At 46.7% G+C, this 13938-nt stretch overlaps 1 protein-coding gene and 1 pseudogene across 2 annotated transcripts in view; one reads left to right on the forward strand and one right to left on the reverse strand.

Annotated features, from left to right (window-relative positions):
- Positions 1-1670: 1670 nt before the first annotated feature.
- Positions 1671-2222, reverse strand: LOC114886019 (annotated as a pseudogene).
- An 8851-nt stretch (positions 2223-11073) lies between these two features.
- The window catches only part of BORCS5 (BLOC-1 related complex subunit 5), a 98265-nt gene continuing 95400 nt past the window's right edge, over positions 11074-13938 (forward strand). The window contains exon 1 of one of the 2 annotated variants that reach the window (XM_029206612.1): positions 11074-11117. In XM_029206612.1, coding sequence (XP_029062445.1) covers position 11117 — 1 coding nt within the window. In that variant the 5' untranslated portion in view covers positions 11074-11116. Of the gene's footprint in view, positions 11492-13938 lie in introns of both variants that reach the window. The other variant, XM_029206610.1, reaches the window with a different exon arrangement.

Here is a 13938-nt window from a genome sequence, read left to right on the forward strand (position 1 = left end):
GTTGTGGCCTCTCCCGTTGCGGAGCACAGGCTCTGGACGCGCAGGCTCAGCGGTCATGGCTCACGGACCCAGCCGCTCCGCGGCATGTGGGATCTTCCCGGACCGGGGCACGAACCCGTGTCCCCTGCATCGGCAGGCGGACTCCCAACCACTGCGCCACCAGGGAAGCCCAAGCATAACTTTTATATGCACTGGAAAACCAAAAAAATTGTGTGACTTTATTGCAATATTTGCTTTATCTGGAACTGAACCCTGCTATCTCCCAGATATGCCTGTACAATGAAAACCCTGCCTCTCACCCCTGTGTCCCAATCTAGCTCTCCTCCCCAGAGGCAACCACTGATCACAGTTTCTTCACATTCAAGAGTTTATAGTGCCTGGGCTTCCCTGGTGGCGCAGTGGTTAAGAATCCACCTGCCAATGCAGGGGACACGGGTTCGAGCCCTGGTCCGGGAAGATCCCACATGCCTCGGAGCAACTAAGCCCGTGAGCCACAACTACTGAGCCTGTGCTCTAGAGCCCGCAAGCCACAACTACTGAAGCCTGCGTGCCTAGAACCTGTGCTCCACAACAAGAGAAGCCACCACAACGAGCAGCCAGCGCACAACAACAAAGAGTAGCCCCCGCTTGCCGCAACTAGAGAAAGCCCGCGTGCAGCAACGAAGTCCCAACACAGCCAAAAATAAATAAATAAAATTAAAAAAAAAAAAGTTTACAGTGCCTTCTATCAGGGGCATAGTTAAGAGAATCCTATTTCAATCGTCCAAGGCATGGCGGGTCCTTAAATAGGTTGGCAATTCTTGAATTAAATGTGCAAGTTAAGACTCCAGGAAGGCATTGGGATTCTGCATGATTTATTTTTAACAGGTATGGGTAATAATGATGAAAACAATGGTGTCTATTATTAAAATTTTATCCCTGATATTTAGCATAGTACCTGGTATGTAATAGGTATATAGTAAATATTTAACAAAAATATATTTGTTGATTGCGTGGGTTTTACAAGTGTGTTTCTAAATTAGTGTTTGCTCCCCCCAGCCTCATATACAGGTGAACAAGTGCAACGTTACTAAACCACTGACACAGCTTGCCAAGTGTTCTAACCTTTCACCGTATCTCTACCTTGGCCGGTGAGAAAGAGCTTTCAAAACTAAGGCACCATGCAGCTGTAGATTATTATTCTAGGCCTGAGGACCAACAGCTGTAGTTTTAGCCAGTAGCTACTGGAGGCATATGTTGCCAGAGATGCCTGTGAACAATGGTCCATTGTGTGAAACTAACTCTACTAGTTGCGTCCAGAGGATGACCTGCTCTTGAATTACAATAATGTTGCGAATATTTGTTTTGAAGAGTGACCAAAGTAAACTCCAGTGTGAATTCCCATTGGAGTAATTTTCCTGATGCAACCAGAGACTGAGGTGCTCAGTACATCTTATCTGCAGATGATATACACGAAGGTCCAGGGTATAGAGAGGTCACAATCTTTGAATCTCCTTTCATAGGTGGTCCATGCTAGGAGCTAAGTAGACCTCTCCCCACTTAGGAACTTCAGATTCAAGGTTTGGGTTTTTTAGGTTTTTTTTTTTTCTTTTGGTGTTTTTCTGTTTGTCTGTTTGTTTTTTACATTTCACTGAACACTTTTTATTGGACTTTTGGATTGAAACGGGAATTTATTTGCCAGGAAGGATGATCCCATCATACTTCTGAAACCAGCACATGGCCTCCCCCTTTGCTGGTTAGGTGTTTGGCCCCAATGTAGCCTGTTCTGAGCTTCTTGTCTGTGATGCTGAAACCTGGCCTACCCAGCACCACGTAGACGTTTAGGCCATACATGCCAATGCATGGGTCATATTTGATCCCCAGATCGATGTGTTCTTGGATCCCAAAACCAAAGTTTCCAGCACCTGAGAAGTTATTTTTTCTTAATTCACACTCTCGCACCTTTAGACCTTCCTCCAGGATTTCTTCTGCGTTTGGCCTCACAAACTGTGCAGTGGACGGCAATCTTTTTTCATTTCTCCTGATGCCAAAGGATCTGACAGTGTATCTAGCTTTGGAGAACACAGGGGTCTGGCCTGTGAGCTGCTCCAGCACCTTGGCTGCCTCGTAAGTCTGTCTCCACTCTCCCCCCCGACACGGAGGTTGAGGCAGAGCTTGCAGATGCGAAGTTCCCGCATGGGCTTCTCCTTTTCACCTTGATCCTGAACCATGATGGGAAACAGGAAGAGAGTCAGATGCAATGTTTTGATACAATGAACCTGGTTATGGTTGAAGTAATATATTTTTTCAGTTATGACAGTGACCAGAGGACACTGATGAAAATAATGATTAAAGAAAAATTTTCGGGCTTCCCTGGTGGCGCAGTGGTTGAGAGTCCGCCTGCCGATGCAGGGGACACGGGTTCGTGCCCCGGTCCGGGAAGATCCCACATGCCACGGAGCGGCTGGGCCCGGGAGCCATGGCCGCTGAACCTGAGCGTCCGGAGCCTGTGCTCCGCAACGGGAGAGGCCACAACAGTGAGAGGCCCGCGTACCGCAAAAACAAAAACAAAAAAAAAAGAAAAAAATTTCTATTTATATGAACTAGGAGTTTAAATTAGAAATTATATCCATTGTCCCCTTGTTGCCGAAGAGATTCTAAATCCTCTTCTAATACTTAGAAGTACCATTTATGTGGAGGCAGATTTTTTCAAGTATTTTATTCAGAAAATATGCGTTAAGCCTCTGCATGGGAAATTAAAGACTGATCAGACACGAATCTGTTATTGAACACAAGTTCACGTGCCCTACGCACAGTGAAGCCAAACAAACTAAAATGTCAAGAGTTTGGAGTTTGGAGCAGAGAAAGGTTTATTGCAGGGCCACGCTAGGAGAACGGGCGGCTAGTGCCCAAAAAACTCCAGAACTCCCCGAAACGTTTCAGCAAAGCCTTTTTAAAGGCCAGGTGATGGAGCGTCCCAGCGTGTGGGATCAGCTCATGCATAATTCTCTGATTGGTTGATGGTGAGGTAACAGGGCAGTTAACGTTATCAATCCTTAGGTGCCAGAAGGTCTGGGGGCTACTTGCTCATTATCATCAAATAGTTAATTTCTTCCATGTGGTGGTGGTTTTTAGCCTCTGAAAAACTCATGAAATATGTGTGAGATACTGAGACCAGCTGGGACCAGGGAACCTTTGCTGCAGTGCTTGCACCTGGACAAACCTCTCCTCAAGCAACAGAATACAAAGAAACTATATGGGGCTAAAAATAACTGCGTACATGAGTTGGGGCAAATTATGGACAAAAAGATACAAAAGACCAAAAAACTCAAAAGCCAGTTCTGAAGAGCCGGGAGCCAAAAGCAGAGTGTTGGGAGAAAAGCAGGGTACTGAGCCTGCCCCCTGCACTCAACACCACCTAAGGGGTGGGCAAAACACCTAAGCCACCCCTCCGACCCCATATAAGGAAACAGCTTGTTCTCGCTCCCTCCTGCTGCAGCAGGGGCCCCAGTAAAGCCTTGCCTGAATTTCTTGTTTGGCCTCTAGTCAATTTCTACTGATTGGGGAAGGCCAAGAACCCTGGTCGGTATCAGTACTATATCTGGGTACTCCAGAGAAGAGCTACAGCAGAGGATATGGTGGAGGGTCTGTCCTGGGAAGGCCCCATAGGGTCCTGCTTGGTTATAAATCTATCTTCAAGATGCTTATTGTTCAGTGGGAAAGACACACAGGTAAATCAATGATTGTGTGAAGACTACATGTTATAATAGAAGATGCTAACTAAGGAAGCTCACAAAGGGGACATCTAATCTGCACTTCTGGGAGGAGGTGCATAAGTTCAAATTTTTTAAAAGATTTTTTTAGAGCACCTTTAGGTTCACAGCAAAATTGAGAAGGAGGTACAGAGATTTCCCATATGTCCCTGCCCCCACTCATGCACAGCTTCCTCATTATCAACGTCCCACATAAGAGAGATATATTTGTTACAACTGATGAACCTATATTGACCCATCAAAATCACCCAAAGTCCGTAGTTGACCTTACACTCATTCTTAGTGTTGTACATTCCATGGGCTTGGACAAATGCATAATGATATGTATCCACCATTATAGTATCATACAGAGTATTTTCACTGCCCTCCAAATCCTCTGTGTTCAGCCTAGGCATCCCTCTCCCTTACCCCAAACCCTGGCAAACATGGGTCTTTTTACTATCTCCATAGTTTTGTCTTTTCCAGAATGTCATGTACTTGGAATCATACAGTATGCAGCCTTTTCAGATGGGCTTCTTTCACTTTGTAATATGCATTTGAGGTTCTTCCATGTCTCTTCATTTTCCATTGTCTGGTCCAGAGTTTGTTTATACATCCACCGAAGGATACTTTGGTGGCTTCCAAGTTTTGGCAGTTATGAATAAAGCTGCTATAAACACCTGTGTGCAGGGTTTTGTGTGGACATAAGTTTCCAACCATAAGATAAATCTTGAAGGGTGAAGTTCAGTTAACTAGATGGGGAGAGAAAAGCTGAATATTCCAGACAGAGAAAACAGGACTTTTCAGGGAATTTCATCCTGACTGGCATGAACTTTGCCTGTATAAAAAGGGATATGGACTTCCCTGGCAGTCAGTGGTTAAGAATCAGCGCTTCCACTGCAGGGTTGCGGGTTTAATCCTTGGTCTGGGAACTAAGATCCCGAATGCCATGCGGTGCAGCCAAAAAAAAAAAAAAGGGGGGGGTTAGAGAGAGGCTGGGGTCAGAGCAAGAATGTTCTCATATGCTAAATTTTAAACTTTATCTTGAAGCCATGGGGAATTATTGAAGGTTTTTAGCAGGGCAGTGAAAGGTTCAGAGACCTGATTAATATTCTAGAAAATTCTCCGTGCCAGCCACATGAAGGATGCATTGAAGGAGGTGAGGCCAGAGGCTTCTGTTCTCCAAGGAATGAGAGAAGTGAGGAGGCCCTGAACTGTGCACGGAGACAAGAGAGAAATTAAGGAGAGAGGCTCTCCAGACGTGGTGGTGGGTTGGATATGGTGGTGAGGCTAACCACGTTTCTGGCTTGGGAGACCAGGTGGATGGGGTGCCCGGTAAAATAAAGACACAGGAGGAGGAGCTAGTCTGGAGTAGACAGAGGCATAATGAAGTTTAGAAAACTGGAATCCTGGTTTTACCACTTATTAGCTGTGTGATCAGGAGTAAACCCCTTAACCTCTATGTAAAATTAGGAAAGTGTTATCGACTTTGTAGGCAGGTCATACAGGGACAGTATATATGAAAGTGCTTTATAAACATGAAAAAGCTATTTAATTCTTACTTACTGCGTATATAAGCCACATAGGTTGCTATTCATGTGGAAGTGATTTTAGGGGTGCTACAGGCATCAATCTCAAATGTATCCTACCTCTAAAGCCCCTCCAGCGGTGCCCTGAAAGGCTGGGGAAGCTGGGTCCTCACCCCACTCCTTCTTTCTAGCAAGGGGAACTCTTTCTTTTTAATTAACTTTTATTGGAATATAGTTGATTTACAATGTTGTGTTAGTTTCTGCTGTACAGCAAAGTGAATCCGTTATACATATTCATATATCCACTCTTTTTTAGATTCTTTTCCCCTATAGGCCATTAAAGAGTACTGAGTAGAGTTCCCTGGGCTATACAGTAGGTCCTTATTAGCTATCTATTTTATATATAATAGTGTGTATATGTCAATCCCAATCTCCCAATCTATCCCTCCCCCCCCTTTCCCCTTGGTAACCATACGTTTGTTTTCTACATCTGTGACTCTATTTCTGTTTCGTAAATCAGTTCATTTGTATCATTGCAAGGGGAATTCTTTCTTGCTGGCAAGTTCCCTCCTTGTGCTGAGTAGTGCTGGCTGGTGGGGGTGGGACAGTGTGGACAAAATGAAGCTACCTTCCTTCTCCAGCAGAATCTTGTGTTATAAACGCCCATTTAGGGACTTCCCAGGCAGTCCAGTGGTTAAGGCTCCGAGTTTCCACTGCAGGGGACACAGGTTTGATCCCTGGTTGGGGAACTAAGATCCTGCAACCTGCGGCCAGAAAAAAAAATGTCCATTTAATTTTCTTGCCCCCAGGCTGTAAGCTTCCTAAGGATAGGGAGACTGAGTCTCGCTGGATCTTTCTTCCCTAGTGTCTAGCAAGTGCCTGGCAAATTATAGGCTCCCAATAAATTCTGAGTCAATGAATGAAGGCATTTCATTTTCCAATATCCTTTTTCTGAGTGACAGCTTTATTGAGGTATAGTTCACATACTATACAATTCGCCTGAAGTGTGCAATTCAGTGATTTTTAATATATTCACAGAGTTGTGCAACCATGATCACAATAAATTTTAGCTTTCTTTTCTTTTCTTTTCTTTGTTTTCCTTTGGCTGCACCACGGGTCATGTGGGATCTTAGTTCCCTGACCAGGGATCGAACCCGTGCCTCCTGCAGTGGAAGAACGGAGTCCTAACTACTGGACCACCAGGGAATTCCCACCACAATAAATTTTAGAACATTTTCAACACTCCCAGAAAGAAATCCCCACACCCATTAACCCATATCGCCTCCACACCCGCCCTCCTTTTCAGCCTTAGACAACCACTTACTTATTTTTGTCTCTATAGTGCCCCTTGTGGACATTTCATGTAAATGGAATCTACAATCCGTGGTCTTTTGTGATGGGCTTGTTTCACGTAACATAATGTTTTCAACGTTTATCCATGTTGCAGCATGTATTAGTACTTCATTCCCCTTTTTTTCCCCTGCCAAATAATACCCTACGATACAGATATACCACGCTTTATTTGTCCATTCATTGAAAATAAATGGCAACATAGGAGGCCCCAGCCTCTGTCCCCCCACAAAGATGAACAGTTAGACAGCTATCTACAAACAAAAACAGGTCTGGGAGAGCTCTGGAGTCCACTTAAGAAACTACAGCAACCCAGCAGAACAAAAAACTTGAGAATAACTACACAAGGAAAGAAGGAAGGTAGCTTCATTTTGCCCACATCATCCCATCCCCCTAGCCAGCACTGCTCAGCACCAAGAGGGAATTTGCCAGCAAGAAAGAGTTCCCCTTGCTAGAAAGAAGGAGCGGGGTGAGGACCCAGCTTCTCCAGCCTTTCAGGGCACCGCACGATGGTCCACGTTTGGTTTCACCCCACCCAGACCTGCAAAGCTAAGACGTATAGAGATGACTAGGAACAAGGAAGAAAAGCAGGAACTTCTAACAGCAGTTATGCAGCAGAAGAGATCATGGTTCCAGTGACCTGCTCTGCAAACAAACCCAGCAGCTTTCACCGCTGAAGAAACCAACGACCAGCACAGCTACCTCAGACCCCACCCCCCCATAGATTTCACCCTACAGGTATTCACACCCACTGATGACAGCCGCCTGTGTCCCTCTCTGCTCCCTCCCCTGCCCCTATCCTCCCCTGGAGTCTGGAACAACACTGGCAGCCAGCCCAGGCCTCTGTGGTTGCATGAATGCAAGATGCCAGTCTGGACCCTCTGGTTGAACTCCACCATCATGTGCACAATCTGGGCTAGCCCTTCCAGCTGCAACCTTGCATGCCAACCACCTGATGCCCGTCACTGGCCTCCACCGCAGTGCACGTGCCTGGGGCAAACTGTGCAGCCACAGAAGGGCATGCCAACAGTCAGGGCCCCCGCAGCTGCCTGTGGGCCCAGATCAGGCCCTTCTGTCACTGGCCTGTACCACTGCGCTCACCGGCAGCCAGTCCCTCCAGATGTGCACCTGCATGCCCCTGGCCAGACCCCTGTCACTGGCCTCCACTGCCATGAACCCACGGTGAGACCTGGCAGCGAAAGGAGTGCTAGCCAACAGCCAGGACCCCTGCAGGTGCCAATGAGCATTCGGTTGGCACTGACCCTTTCTGCCTGCCCAGTCCCCCACTGCTATGTGTGTTGGCAACCAGCTCCTGCTTCTCTATAGGCACCTGCAGCTGAGTGTATGCATCACTACTGCAATAGCAACCACTACTACCTGTCTGGTCTCTAGCCACTGGATCTGGAGGGGCTGCTGAGGACCCCAACAGCCCTTAGAGCCACTATAAACACACTGAAGTGCTTGCCAAGGGCCACAGTTGTTGAATCCACACTGTGGATTCCAATGGCCTGAGTTAAAAGATATCATGTAACCCTGAACCCTGTGCCACCACATACCCCTGCACTTGGCGTCCTGCACCACTAGACTTGGAGTCACAGCATGCTCCAGCACGTCCCCACCTGCAAGTGAAAATCTTCCTTTACCAAAGTCAGCTCATAAAGCCTGGAGGAGGTGACTCCTTCTTCAAATGAGCAGACACTTATGCAAGGTTACAGAGATCATGAAGAATCAGGGAACCATGAGTCCACCAAAGGAATACAGTAAGCCTCCAGTAACTGGCCCCAAACAAATGGAGATCCAAGAATTGCCCGATAAAGAATTCAAAATAATCATTCTAAAGATGTTCAGAGAGCTAGAAAAGAACACAAACAATCTAGCGCTATCAGGAAAACAATACAAGAACAAAATGAGTTCAATGAAGAGACAGAACACATAAAAAAAGAACCAAACAATAATTTTGAAGCAGAAGAATATGACTGAACTGAAGAATTCAACAGGGAGCTTCAATGGCAGGTTTGACCAAGCAGAAGGAATCAGTGATCTAGAAGGCCACTAGATCAATTGAAATTACCCAAACAGAGGAGCAAAAAAAAAAAAAGAATGAAAAGGAATGAAGAGGACTTCCCTGGTAGTGCAGGGGTTAAGAATCCGCCTGCCAATGCAGGGGACACGGGTTCGAGCCCTGGTCCAGGAAGATCCCACATGCCAGGGAGCAACGAAGCCTGTGAGCCACAACTACTGAGCCTGCACTCTAGAGCCCGAAAGCCACAACTACTGAAGCCCGCGTGCCTACAGCCCGTGCTCCACAACAAGAGAAGCTAGTGCAATGAGAAGCCCGTGCACCACAACGAAGAGTAGCCCCCGCTCGCTGCAACTGGAGAAAGCCTGTGACCAGCAACAAAGACCCAATAGAGCCAAAAATAAATAAATTAATTAAAAGAAAAGAAAAGAAAAGAAAAGGAATGAAGAAAACCTATGGGACTTATAGGACACCACAAGAGAGACGATGTACGTATCACTGGAGTCTCAGAAGGAGAAGAGCAAGCAATAGGGTAAAAAGCTTATTTGAAGAAATTATAGCTGAGAACTTTCCAAACCTGGGGAGAGACTTGGACATACAACCTCATGAAGCTAATAGCTCACCCCAAAATCTCAATCCAAAACATTATTTTCCAAGACAAATTATAAAATTGTCTAAAATCAGAAACAAAGAGTGAATTTTAAAAGCGTCAAGAAAAACAAAATCTCTCATACATAGAGTTGTCAGCAGATTTCTCAGCAGAGACCTTGCTGGCCAGTAGAGAATGGGGTGATATATTTATCTATTCATCAGTTGATGGACAGAATAATCCTTTTAGAATGAAACGTTTATCGTAAGGGAAGCATAAAAACCACCATCACATCAGTACAGATTAGGGTATGGAACACAAGATAAATATACTTTGGTGTGGAAGACAGGGAACAAGAGTCAGAATATGACTTACTCTCCCCACTTTTACTTCTTCTCTCACCCATCCCCAAAGAGGGAATGTCTTGAGAGAGAGCCCCAAGAGGGAGTGGGCACATTGCTTAGTAAGGCCTTCCCAGGCCCATCAGCCTGGTGGTTTATGTAAACTTCAAGACTATAGTCTTTTAGGAGACTCTTTTGATCTCTCAGGCCGTTTTTAGTTCTATCTTCCATTCCCACAAAATACTGAATTTACATTCATTTGCAGTTTTCTCAAGGTACAGTGGGCCCTCCATACCCAAGTGTTCCTACCCTTCGAAATCAGAGAGGCCAACTGTAAGGGATTTGCGGATCCATGGATTTTGGTATCTGCTGGAGGTCCTGGAACCAATCCCCCGTGGATACCCAGGGACTGCAGATACCCAGGGACGACTGTATTGTAATGGTGAGCAGAGGAAAGAGCATGAGATTTGTAACCAGAGAGTCCTAAATCCTACTTTCACCACTTACCTAACCATGAGGAAGTTACCTGTTTATGGGCGTCAGGGTTGTTGTGAAAATCAAATGAGTGAAAACAGGAGAAATGTGTGTGATATGGTAGAGTAGAAGGGACTTGAAAATCATTTCATCAATTTGACACTCAGGGCATTTGCTGGAAATTTCGTGAAACAAACAATATAAAATGAGTTGCAAAGTTCTGAGAACCCCAGAGCCACCCAACTCCTTGGTGGGAATGCATTGCTAGGTGTAAATCCTTGACCTGCCAAAGCTGGAAGTTTCTGTATTGCGTTACCTGTAGTACTTCTTTCTTGCCTTTGCTCGTTTCAGAATGCCTCGCGGATAATTGTCAAGGTGGCCAGAAAGTGACTAGACTTGGGGCATCCACTTTCCTTTGAAGATGCACAAACGCCCTAACACATGAATCAGCATTTTCTACTCATTTTTCTCTCATTTCCAGCTCCTTCTTTCACCATCTAGTATTTTTTGTACGGTCTTCCACTGCCAAACTTCCAGCTTTGGGAACTGAAATAGGAGCTTGGCATCCAGGCAGTTGTGGATTCCAATCCTAAATCTATCTAGCACCTCTCTTTCCCCATCTGTAAAACAGGGTTAAATTTTTTGCAATATATTACAAATATCGTATCATTATGTTGTACACCTGAAACTCATACAATATTATGTCAATTAAAAGAACCCAAAAATAAATACCAAAAAAACCACACACAAAGACAAAACAAACTCCCTGAAAGCCTATTAATAAAGTTTTAACGATGGGGATAAAGTGCCTAGTGTGTGGATGATACTTAAAGGTGACGCGCAACATTACAACAGGAAACGGGTAACCCTTTGGGGCGGTTCTGGCGTTGAGGTGATCGGGCCCTTTAAGGCTGCGCCCCGGGAGTCGCCGGCGCGAATTTCCCCGCCCTCCCTCGGGCCCGGGGCGGTGGCGGGGTGGGGATGGGGGGGTGGGCCTTCTAACCCGGAACTGACGGCTGCGCGCTGCCGGCGCTGCCAATCCGCGTCCGAGAAGGAACGAGCGTGAGGCGCCCGAGCGAGCGAGTGAGTGAAAGTGGTGCCGCCCGCCGGCCGCAGGCGCGGCGGGTGCCCGGCGTTTCCCCGCCTCCCTGGCTTGGGTTTCCCTAAATAAGGCGGGCGTGCAGGGTATAGCTCCGCCGCACCTCCTTGCACGTCCTTCCTCGAATAGGGCCTCCCCGTCCCCCGCCGCCCGCGCCCCCGCCTGGGCTGGGCGCGCCATCCCCACAGCGCAGCCTGTGTAGCCTCCGCATCCCGGTCCCCGGCCCCTTCCCTGTCGCCCCGCCGCCCGAGCGGTCGCCGCCCGTTCCGCCGTTCCTCCGCTGCCACCGCTGCCTGCACCATGGGCAGTGAGCAGAGCTCCGAGGCCGAGAGCCGACCCAACGATCTGAACTCCTCAGGTCGGTGCCCTGATCTCCACCCTTCTCCAGCCAGCCCTGTTTGCTTGCGGGGCGGGCTGCCTTCCAGCCTGCTGGGGACTGGGACCGGCGGACAGGAACGCACAGAAAGCCCTCACCATGCTTTTTTCTTAAAAAAGAAAAAGAAAAAAATTACCATCTGCCCTAGCCTTGATTCCCCTGATGGAAGCCGGTCCCTGTGATTGCAAGCTAAGCCAGCGTGGGCGCCCGAGCCCATTATTTTCAGAACAGCTGTTCCTCTCAGCTGCAGCCTACTCTTTGAAGGAGGACCTAATTAATATTTGGCTTTAGTATTCATGACTGACAGTGAGATTTGGGTCGCGCAGTGGATGGGTCATAGGACCTGAAAGAACAGATTCCTTCTTAAAAATGGGTTCTAGAGATTCTTTTTCAGAAGGAATGTGTGGCAGGTGAACAATCGCTGTGAACCCTTGGGTGAGAGCGAGTCCAGAAACTGCATCTTCCCATCGGAAGGTGTGTCGGCTCCCTTTCTAATATAGAAGTTGGCTAGGAAGGCAGGAGCTGGTGTTTTCCCTATTCTTCCCCCGCCCATGTTTAGATTTCTCTCCGAGTTTGATATAGGAGGGGAGGATTATTGTTCCTGTAGTATAATGAGCACTCAGAACAGTTGATGCTTAATTGAGGCTCATTTGCTCCTTTTTTTGTTGTTGTTACCCCACCAAACTCTAGGACCACTGGGACTGTCCCAGATAAGCTCTGGAGTTGCTAATCCAAATTGGCTTACATCTGGGGCCTAAAAAGAGCCCTGGTCGTGGACTGCTCTGATCTTGGTAGGATGTGTAGTTCCGAAATGTAGAAGCTAGCAGATCTATGGGTATTCCACACTGAAATGTAACCTTCAAGGCTAGTTCAGTCTACCATTCTGTGGGCTAGATTGAGATAGCCTTTAACGGTGAGCAGCATCTACTGCTACGTTCATTCTTATTTATTTGAAAGATCCAGAATGTAGTATCTGTTGTAACAAATATAGTAATAATTGTTACCCCTTATCTTCTTGCCTCTGTGTCAGGCCAGAAGCATATTTTGTGAGAAGCGTGTCATCTTTTTTTTTTGTTTTTTGTTTGTTTGTTTTTGCGGTACGCGGGCCTCTCACCGCTGCGGCCTCTCCCGCCGCGGAGCACAGGTTCTGGACGCGCAGGCCCAGCGGCCACGGCCCATGGGCCCGGCCGCTACGCGGCACGTGGGATCCTCCCGGACCAGGGCACGAACCCGCGTCCCCCGCATCGGCAGGTGGATTCCCATCCACTGTGCCACCAGGGAAGCCCGCGTGTCATCTTTTTAATAGGCTTGCTCACCTACTAACCAACAGCATGGGCTCTAACCAGTACTAGAGCATACTAACCAATACTACCGAATAGCATAGGTTAGAATTTACCTGGTTCCCTGTGCTAAGTGCTTCACACGTGTTCATGTTTAATCCTCAGAGTAGCCCCATTTTACAGACAAGTAGTAGAGACTAGCTAGAATCTAGTAAACTCTGTTTTCCTCTGGTATCTGGGGAAGGAGGAATCACTGAATTTGTACTAGGAAAGATTTCGGGCTTGGGATTTGTAAATTCCATTAGGTAAATTACCAAAAGAGGCGAAGAGAGACTTCTTGAAGAGCAATGAAAGTAGCTGAGATTCTAAAAGAGTGAATGCCAAGCCTTAAGAGACATTAGCCTGCAGGAGGCAGGGCGGTCCTATGGCATACCTGGATCAACCTTTGAGACATGATTATGATCCTGCAAATACTACCTTCTAGAGTGTAAAACAATAAAGGTTCCCTCTTGCCCCACCCAGAAGATGTTTGTGAGCAGAGGATGTCTTGGTCTGGGGAGTCCTTGATAGTTTGAATCACTTCCCTCTAAATGGATTACATTCTCCTGGGTACCTGAAATTGACCTGCCTCTTTAGCAGTCCTTCAAGTTTCAAGTTTATTTTGCCTCAGCCTACAGTGGACCTGCCGGTTCTTTCTGCCCTGTTACTTTAAGGGTGAGGGGGCTGGTGCCGTCATCTTGTGTTAAAAGGCAGGATTTTTTTCCTGTGACTAGGATCTGTTCATCGTGCTGGGCTTGCTGTGATAGGGCGGCTGCACAGCTTTGCAACCCCAGCGTCACTGGGATGGGTCATGTACACCAACAATTCATTTACCTCCAATTCCCTCCTTAACTCTGTTTCTAGCACTGGTGACTTTGGGCAAGCCACAGCTAAATTTTGTATGCTTATTTCCTCATTGGGAAATAGGGACAAACGTCAGGAGGATCAAAGAAGTAAAAATTAAAAACAATCTGGTTATTATTTTGTGTTTTGAATAATAAACTTTTAATTACAGAAGCAGCCTCATAGATGGTATATGGTCCTATAAAGTTTGAAGGTTTTTTTTTTAATACCGTGGGAAATAGAAGTCCTCTGTAATTCATCTCCCCT

Source organism: Monodon monoceros, unplaced genomic scaffold (genome assembly GCF_005190385.1).
Source record: "Monodon monoceros isolate NGI ecotype Baffin Bay Population unplaced genomic scaffold, NGI_Narwhal_1 Super_Scaffold_6, whole genome shotgun sequence".
In the NCBI taxonomy this organism is placed as follows: Eukaryota; Metazoa; Chordata; class Mammalia; order Artiodactyla; family Monodontidae; genus Monodon; species Monodon monoceros.